The 8,660-nt window shown below is 57.9% G+C and overlaps 1 protein-coding gene across 1 annotated transcript; it reads left to right on the top strand.

Annotated features, from left to right (window-relative positions):
* Positions 1 to 8,101: 8,101 nt before the first annotated feature.
* Positions 8,102 to 8,660, top strand: LOC119294012 (flowering-promoting factor 1-like protein 5). Its single transcript, XM_037572302.1, has one exon. It carries the CDS (start codon positions 8,131 to 8,133, stop codon positions 8,440 to 8,442), a length of 312 nt encoding a protein of 103 aa, XP_037428199.1. The 5' UTR covers positions 8,102 to 8,130; the 3' UTR covers positions 8,443 to 8,660.

Below are 8,660 nucleotides of genomic sequence, written 5' to 3'. Positions count from 1 at the left end.
CGACCCGGAAGACAAGAAGGCCAAGGCGAAGGACATGAAGCGCAAGGGCCCGGCAGTTCTCGCGGCCGAGCCTTAGATGAAGCGCGGTTGTGATCACCCCGAGTCTTCCAAAGGCAATCGCCCGTTCTGCGTCTTCTACAACATGCACAACCACAACACCAACGACTGCCAGGGCCATCCGGGTCGAGTGCCTGGGCCGCCGCCCTGAGCGCAACGACCATGGCTACAGCCATGGAGGAGGTCGTGGCGGAGGCTGCTGGGATGATCGTGGCCCCCGTCAGGGCTGGCGCGACCAGCCTCATGAAGACCGCTGGCAGGACCAGCCTCGTGACGGTCCGTGGCGGGACCAGCCTCGTCAGGACCACCCTCAGGGAAATGCTGGCCTCCCTCCACTACCGCCGGCACCAAGAAGGAACGACGACCACCGCCAGGACGATGAGGTTGGGGGCTTCCAAGAGCCTCGTGCTATCGCATGCATCCTGGGAGGTGCTCAGGCCCCCGCCTCCCATCGCGTCTTCAAGCAGTTCGCTCGTGAGGTGAACACGCCCCTCCCCAACTGCGAGGCGTCGCGTCCACTTAGGTGGTCCAAGTACTCAATCGCCTTCGACTCTTCGGACCAGCTCAAGTGCGCGGCCACTTAAGGCGCGCTCCAAATGCTCTGCTCACCAACCATCAGCAACGTTCCCGTCACCAAGACACTCATCGACAGTGGCGCTGGGCTCAATGTTCTCTCCGTCGAGACTTTCGATAGGCTCCAGGTGCCATACGACCAGCTTCAGCCCACCAAGCCATTCTCAGGGGTGACCGATGGTTCTACCCACCCCATAGGGCAGATCAGTCTCCCTATCACCTTCGGTAAGCGTGACAACTACAGCATCGAGCTCATCGACTTTGACGTCGCTCACATTCTCCTGCCGTACAACGCCATCCTCGGGTACCCACCCCTCGCCAAGTTCATAGCAGCAACTCACCATGGCTACAACATCCTCAAGATGCCAGGAAGCTGCGTCATCATCATGGTCGCCTGTGATGAGAAGGATGCGGTGTGCTTCCTCGAGCGTGCCTACCAGGCTACGGCGGTCGAGGACTCGGATGGCGAGGGCACCACCCATCCCCTTGAGGTCGCCCTCAAGAAGAAGAAGCAGCTCCTCCTCAGGGGCCCGCAGGAGGCTGGGGTGCCTGACGATCGCGCTCCAGGCCCCTCGCCCTTTGCTGGCGCCTTTCCCTCTCGCATAGGAAGGCGCGCCCGGTGCCCCCCTCAGGTTGGGCTCAAGGAACCTGGCCAACGTCATGAGGAAGGCATTCGGGCACCATGTGGAGGCGTGCTTCAACGCGCGCTTTCGGGAGCAAGGCACAGGGCGCGAAGCACCAAGCGTGCAGGAGTTCATCATCAGGGCAATCGAGGATCTTCAGGAGGCGCGACCCATGCATGGTAGCGCCAGCCCGCATCACTCAATGCAGCTGCCACCCAACACATGAGCGGCGAGCTGCACATCTGCGTCAACATCCGGGGCCTCAACAGGGCTCCTTCCCAGGAGCTCTTCTGGCCATCCCGTGTTGGCTAGTGTGGAGGCCACCCCCACAGCTATGTCTGCATGTCGTTTGGCCTGCCGGGCACGGCTGTCTCACTCCATCGATGCATGCAAGGTGTCATGGCGTCTCACGAAGTCAGGCACCAGGCAATCCTGGCGGAGGAGGAGTCGGAGCCTCCGGAGACCCCCGAGGCTCAGGAGCCTGCTGGCTCATGAGGAGTAACTTCCATGGCACGCATCTCCAGCTACTTCAACACTTCTACCCCAATGGTGTCAGGTGACTTTTTAGTTGTTTAGTTGAGGGCGCCACTCGGGTTGCATTATCCTCAAGCTGTATGGGTCCGCCCTGCAGCATGTATCGTTTTGCACATCTATCAGAGCTGGCCTTGCCTTATCATGATTACCTGCATCATCTCCATTACCCTGATTATCCGTGGAGTTGCCTTGTGCGGCCTCTGCGCGTTGCTAACTTGCCTCGAGCTCATCCCGCAAAAGGGGCTGTTGGCACGGTGCTTGTACTCGGGTCCGTCCCTGCGGTGCTGAAAAACCTGAGAGGCCGAGCTCTAGCTTGCGGCATTCTCCGGATACGTCACCTCGCCGGGTCCTCAGTGCCTTCGCCTTCCCACGGAAAGATCACCGGCAGGTCGGCGAGTGCTGCTGTATTCTGTGTTTTCTTCCTTCGGCTAACTTGCAGGGACCTCCGAAGTCGGTGCAGCGAGCTGTGATCACTCCCAGGCACCTACGTGAGGCTAGCCATCCCTTTTTCTGCGTGATTCGCTTGCACGTTAAAGGGGGAGCCATTGAGCATCGCGTCTCAGGGGCCCCTACTGGCCCTCGAGCCCTCAGCCCCTAGCCTTGTCCACGTCACCGCGACCTGGCATACCAGTGGCGGCTGAGCCTTGCTCGAGAGCCAGGACCCGAGGACGTAGAGCACCTAGATGAGCGAGGAAAAAGGGGCGATGCAAGTCTCGCTAAGGGAATGCCGCGGCTGTGGACACGCGGCCAGGCATCACGCGAAGTCTGCCCCCGCAGCTCGAGAATAACCACGGGTCACCAAGATAATTCTCCAAACATACGCAAAGTGTGCATCTCACAACTAGCGTCACGTTCCTCGCAATCTCGCTAGGGCAAGGATGCTTCCCTTTTAGTCTTTCGAGAGCCGCTTGCACGTCAAATGGCACCTCCTAAGCATCGCACCTCAGGGGCTCTCACCGGACCTAAGGCCGCTCACCTCCTGGCCTTGACCACGGCATTGCGACCTGCATACCAGCGACGGCTGAAGCCTGCCTGGGGCCTAGGTCCTGCTGACGTAGAGCACTAAGCTACCACGAGAATGAAAGGGAGGATCGTGTCGCAGTGGGGGACGCAAGCGTAACACTGATTGGAGAATAATAGCGACTAAGCAAAAGCATCACAGTTTTTACATACCCCCGAGGGATCCGTCATGACATATTGCAGGGCTGAAACAAAAGAGGAAGTCCTAAGGAGACCACGACCTCAACGGCGTCGCCCCGGGAGTGATCAGGCCTCTTCTTCGGCGGGAGCATCTTAGGTTCCACCTGAGGGTCCTTCCCCTTTTCCACTGCGGAGAACCTCCTGATCGGTGCCATGGATGCTCCAGCAAGATGGCGTATCAAGAAGAAGTGAGAGGGCGAAGATGAGCAGGGGGCTCCGCCCGCTCCTGCATTTATAGCTGAAGGAAGGTCAATCGTTGGCCGCCCACGATCTCGAGTAATGATGGTCTTTCTCTGCATGCAGCAGGCAGTTGTCAAGTCAAACGGTTGCCAAGGCAGCATGGGGAAGCGGAGATGACCACGTCCCATCAAGAGCCACGCGTCGACTCGGTATGCAGGTGATTGGGGCCCGCAGTGCTCTGCACTTGCCCTTTCACTTCGCCTCGAAGCCAAGTGCGAGCGCGCCTTGGGCCCGAGGGCTACTGTCGGCGTTCTGGGAACCAGGGTACCAAGACTTGCCTGCCTGCGGCTCACAGCATGGCTCCATTGACGGCCTGGTACGACCCATCTTCAACCATGACAAGACAAGACCCTCTCGAGGGGCCAAGCCTCACGAGGCAGACGACATTAAGGTCGCCTGAAGGAGCGGCCTCCCCAGGCGGCCTCCTAAGGAGCGGAGATTTCTATGCAAGCACTTACCTCATGAGGCTGAGGTGACGCCACCCATAACGACCAAGGCCAGGCGCGCGCCAGCGGGCGCAGAGCGGCAGGTTTCCTCTTTGGTGCTAAGGAGGCAAGCGTAGGTACAGAGTCCCAAGGAATCAACGAAAGGTTCCCGTTTGCGTGCAACGAGACTAGGACTGCCAGAACGGCAGGATGGATGTGATTGTCGAGCCCACCGCAACGTCAGGATCAGAAGCTTTGCAGGCGAATACCACCTTTCGTTAGGATAAGATGTACTACTTGCCCCCTTTCACAATTGGCCCCTATGGGATCCCTTCCCGCCTAAGTTTCGGGGGAAGAGGACCAAGGCCACTATAAATATAGCCTAGCCACCACCATAGAAGGGATCGGACCCCCGGAGACCAAATCCCTAGAGCTCACCACAAGAACAAGCTTCCTGAGGCTATTCTTCCGCTTATACTAGTTCATCCTCAGCCCCCACGAGGCTAATCCACCATAAATCAGGAGTATGGTTTTACACCGCAAGGTGGCCCGAACCTGGATAAACTGCCGTGTCCATTTCCTTCATGTTCATCGAGCTAAGTTGCGAGGGCAGCGAGTCTATCGGCTGGAGAGGTCGAGTTCTTCGCACGCGCCCTAGTGTTCGAACCTTTCTTGGGTCTGCGGAGCCCGGAATCCGACAGTGCTCTCGGCGGCTGCTCTTGCACTCTCGGGATATGCCTGAGCGCTCTCGGTGGCTGCTCAAGCACTCTCGACATAGGCGAGTATGATCTCTGTGCACTAAGCCACCCTCGTGGTGATGTCTACGGCAGTAGGAATTCCGTCTATGGATGCACGAGTCCTAACAAGACGTCTTGCCTTCTACATCTAAATCACATTAAAAAAATTGACATTTAAATAAAACATTTAGATGTTCTTCGTAAGTAGCTCGTACGTAAATAAATAATAAGTTTATGGGAAAAACAACATGACCTTTGAAAAAGTTTGGACATATTGAGTGCGAGAAATTAAGTGAAACGAAACTTAATCCATGCTTCGCAAAAACATTGGCACTCACTATGAATAACCTTGCACCATGAAAAAATAATGTACTATTTGTTCATTCATATGTAGTACATTTTGTGTAGCACACGCATTCAATTTCTAGACATTTACTTATGAATATTCATTGGTACACCATACAACAAAATTTAGCTACTAATATAATGTTGTACTATATTTTTATCCATATGCAGTACATTTTAACTACACTAATACAATCATCATTAACAGGGAGAAGGGAGGTGTGCTTACCGGGCCGGAGTCAAAGGGTGGGCTCGATGGAGACGAGGCCGAGGTCGATGGCGGAGGCATCGGCGGACGACGAGTTCAACGGAGATCAGGATGACGTTGGATGCGGAGGAAGGCGCGGGCGACAGTCATGGGGAAGTAGTCCAAGGTAGCTTTGCATAGCGACGCCAACGAACTTCAAGGCGGGGATGGACTACGCAGACGACGAGGAAGATTGGCTACTCGGCGCCGCTCGAGGCGGCAGACCTTGACCTGCCAGTGGCAACGGACGACGCCACAATGTTGGCGACGACGAGACAAAGTGGAGAAAGGTGGGGGAATGGGATCTAACTGTTGCGGGTGGGGATTCGGTGGATAAGGGCACGTATAACAGTGACGGGTGCAGGGCAGAACCCGCCACCATAGTACATGCGCGGTAGGCACCAACGTGAGCAAATATAGCTGTGGCGGGCGATGATTTTATTTACGGGGAGTGGCAACCGAGTGCCCTGCGCATGCATCGCTCCCAGGGGCGGCTAGGGCAGACCCTAGTGCCGCCGCCGCTCCCCCTGCTCCAGCCCCTCCCATTGCCGCCGGGGTGGGCAACGTCGGTGGGCAAAGCCCGTGCGGTGGCCGGTGGCGGCGGGCCCTCTCCTCTTGCGCGGGGAGATCCCCCATTGGCGCGGCGCTCGGCCCTGGACGAGGCGTCCGGCCGGTGGCGGGTGACGCCGGGGCGGCGACCCTGGGACCTGGCAGTGGCGCGCTGGCTTCTGTGGCTATTGGGGCAGCGCGACAGCCGGTTCTGGCGGGGATCAGTGGCGGATTCATTGTGGCGGCGTTGTGGATTAGATCTGGCGTGCTGGCCATGGCTGGGCGGCTCGGTGGTGGTCGGGGGGAGTGGGAGCGGTGCGGGGGCTGGCAGCGCGCTGTTGGCACGAAGGGCTGCGCGGTCGGCCTGCTCTTGCTCGGCCTGATCTGGCCACCTCGGCTGTGGGTGGCGTCGAGGCTCCCATCTTTGCTCCGGTTCTGGTACGCTGGGGCGGCGGCCCCAGGCTGCGGTGGACTCGCCCTCCTCTTCCCGGGTGGAGGAGCAATGAGATGGATGGCCAGACATCATGGCTTTTGGGCTGCGGTGTCCTGGCGGCGGCGCTGCATGCTCTGGCCGCGAGGGCGGTGGGTCTATAGCGGGTGGATGAAGGCCCTGGTTTTCCTTGACATAGGGCTATGGTGGACTCGCTGGTTGGCGGCGCAGCGGCATCCGGCTCCCCCTCTCCACGGTGATGTCCCAAGGTGACAGCTTTGCCCCCCCTTCCAGTTTGTTGCGCTCCACAATTCGATGGACAGGGCCGAGGAGAAAACTGGCGCGGCTGCGGCTGCGGGCAACGGTGACGCTTGTGGGCGCCGTCTCCTCCTTGGGGGCGTTGTCATGGCCGTGTCCATCCCCTGTTCTGTCACCAGGGGAAACCCCAGGCTTGGTTCTCCGAGCCAGGCAACGGCGGCGTCTCGGCGCCGTTCCCTTCTTGGAGGCGCTGCCTAGGTGCTCGGGGTGCATCCGGAGAAGCAGCTGGTGGGTTGCCTCGCTCGCTTCGGCGGTGAGGCTTGGGGTGCCAAGTTGCCATGTCCAGGTTGTTGTTGTGGGCATGAGCATTCGAGGCGCTATGTACTCCATCATCGACACCTCTTCGACGGCATCTTCTTCGAGTCAAGCTAGCTCCCGTTGTCCGCTCGTCGATCCTCTAGGCACCAAGGGTGGAGAGTGCGTTGATCTAGTTTGGTTAGGTGTTTTTGTCGTGTTTTGTGGTGTTTGGTACAGGGCGACGCAGCCCGTGTGCTCTGTGTCCGTCCTCTTCGCCATTGTTTGGCTTGAGTTGGGGCAAGGCGGGTTAGTTGCCGATGTTGTCATGGTGGATGTTGGTACTAACCTCTAGGGGTAGCACCTTGCCGTAAGGCATTGTATAAGCCGTCTTGGCTCTTCTCCTTTAATATATAGTACACACACTCGTGCGTATTCGAGAAAAAAGTTGTGGCGGGCGACAGTAAGAACCCGCCACCCGCGCTCTGAAAAGATTTGAATTTTTTGGTGCTTGGGTACCCAAATGTAGCGGTGGCGGGCAATAGTAGCTGCCCGCCACAGCTGCTTATCACCCATGAAGGAATTAGAAATTGCATAGCTATGGCGGATCTCCGGCCGTGCCCACTACTGTTACCTGTGTAGCCGTGGCGAGCTCCTTTTAGCACCCGCCACTGCTGGTTTTCAAAAATAGTTGTGGCGGGTGCCCCGCCTTGTCCGCCACTCATTTGGTTTCACCTATAAGCTCTTTCCAAGTAGTGATGGCAGGGCAACTGGCGTCGTGATTAATGGCGGGCGGCAGATAGACGGGCAGGTGGCACCGGCTCGCCGTTCCTCGGCAGCCGCACACATGTTAAATGTAGGCAAGCGGACGGACGGGCTGTCATTTGAACGCGGGTAGTTGCATGCACCGGGAAGCGGCGCGGGCAGCGCTCTCGGCCGGCGTGTGGTTTCAATATTGAGCGTTCTGAGAGGTCGCAATGCTCTGAGCCGGCATGAATGTGGCACTGATCTTTCAGACGGGAACGCACGCGGGCAAGGGTAAGGTTTTTGGGTTGGTCAGGGTAGTTAGGAGCGAACGTGTTAGCGCTCCGAACACCAGCAAAGATCTTCAATTTGTCTTGGACTTGCAGAAAAACATGTCTAGGCCTGCCTGTGGAGCGACGCAGAACCGTGTTAAATGACAAAACACATATGAACCGCATGGTCCGAACCATTACGGGTGGTACTAAGGTCGGGCATCGGAGATGCGCTAAGAATAGCATCGCTCAGGAGCAATGATATCGCTGTCGACTCGCCGGCTTGTGGCGGAAGTTGGTATATAATTTGTACCGCGCGGCTCGAATTGGAAACTACAAACGTTGCCCGGATTGGGCCGGGGTAAATTTGCTGCAGCTAGCTAGCTCTAGCGTCCACGTGAAGCCCTTCGACCTCCTGTGCATACGCTGGCCCACGTTACTTACTGCCTTGCATTATTGGTACGTACTCCGCCGTGCAACGGCAATGGTGACGACGGCGATTTTATATTTAGACATGTGCCTCACTCACGCACGCACTCATCTGCAGCCTGCAGGAGCCGCGTGCGTAGCTAGAGCTAGCCAGAAAGAGCGGTACCGCATCAATGGCGGCGGGCGGCGTGTGGGTGTTCCGGAAGGACGGGGTGATGGAGCTGGAGCGGGAGGTGTCGAGCCGGAAGGCGCTGGTGTACGTGCCGGCGAACGAGACGATGCGGTCGCTGCGGGCGCTGGAGCGGCGGCTGGGGTTGCTGGGATGGGAGCGCTACTACGAGGACCGCGCCGTCGTGCAGCTCCACCGCCGCGACGGCAGCCTCGACCTCATCTCGCTGCCGCGAGACTTTGCGCGGTTCCGCTCCGTCCACATGTACGACGTCGTCGTCAAGAACCGAGGCCACTTCAAGGTCGTCGACCTCTAAGCGTGCGTCTCACTCTCACCGGCCAGTCAAGCTTGCAAGGTCTGTGTTAATCCCTGTACGCGTGATCGATCGTTAGACATTTGTGTTTACCTCTAGACATCTACTACGTACCTACTTTCCCCGGCCAGTCCAGGTTGCAAGACGCGTCTGTGTGTCGATTGTTGTACGTGTGATCGATCGTTGTGTAACAAATGTATGCCTTGTCCTGTATGACGTTT

Source organism: Triticum dicoccoides, chromosome 4B, assembly GCF_002162155.2.
Source record: "Triticum dicoccoides isolate Atlit2015 ecotype Zavitan chromosome 4B, WEW_v2.0, whole genome shotgun sequence".
In the NCBI taxonomy this organism is placed as follows: Eukaryota; Viridiplantae; Streptophyta; class Magnoliopsida; order Poales; family Poaceae; genus Triticum; species Triticum dicoccoides.
Note: the sequence above shows the minus strand (reverse complement) of the source record. Positions and strands in the feature narration are given on the sequence as shown.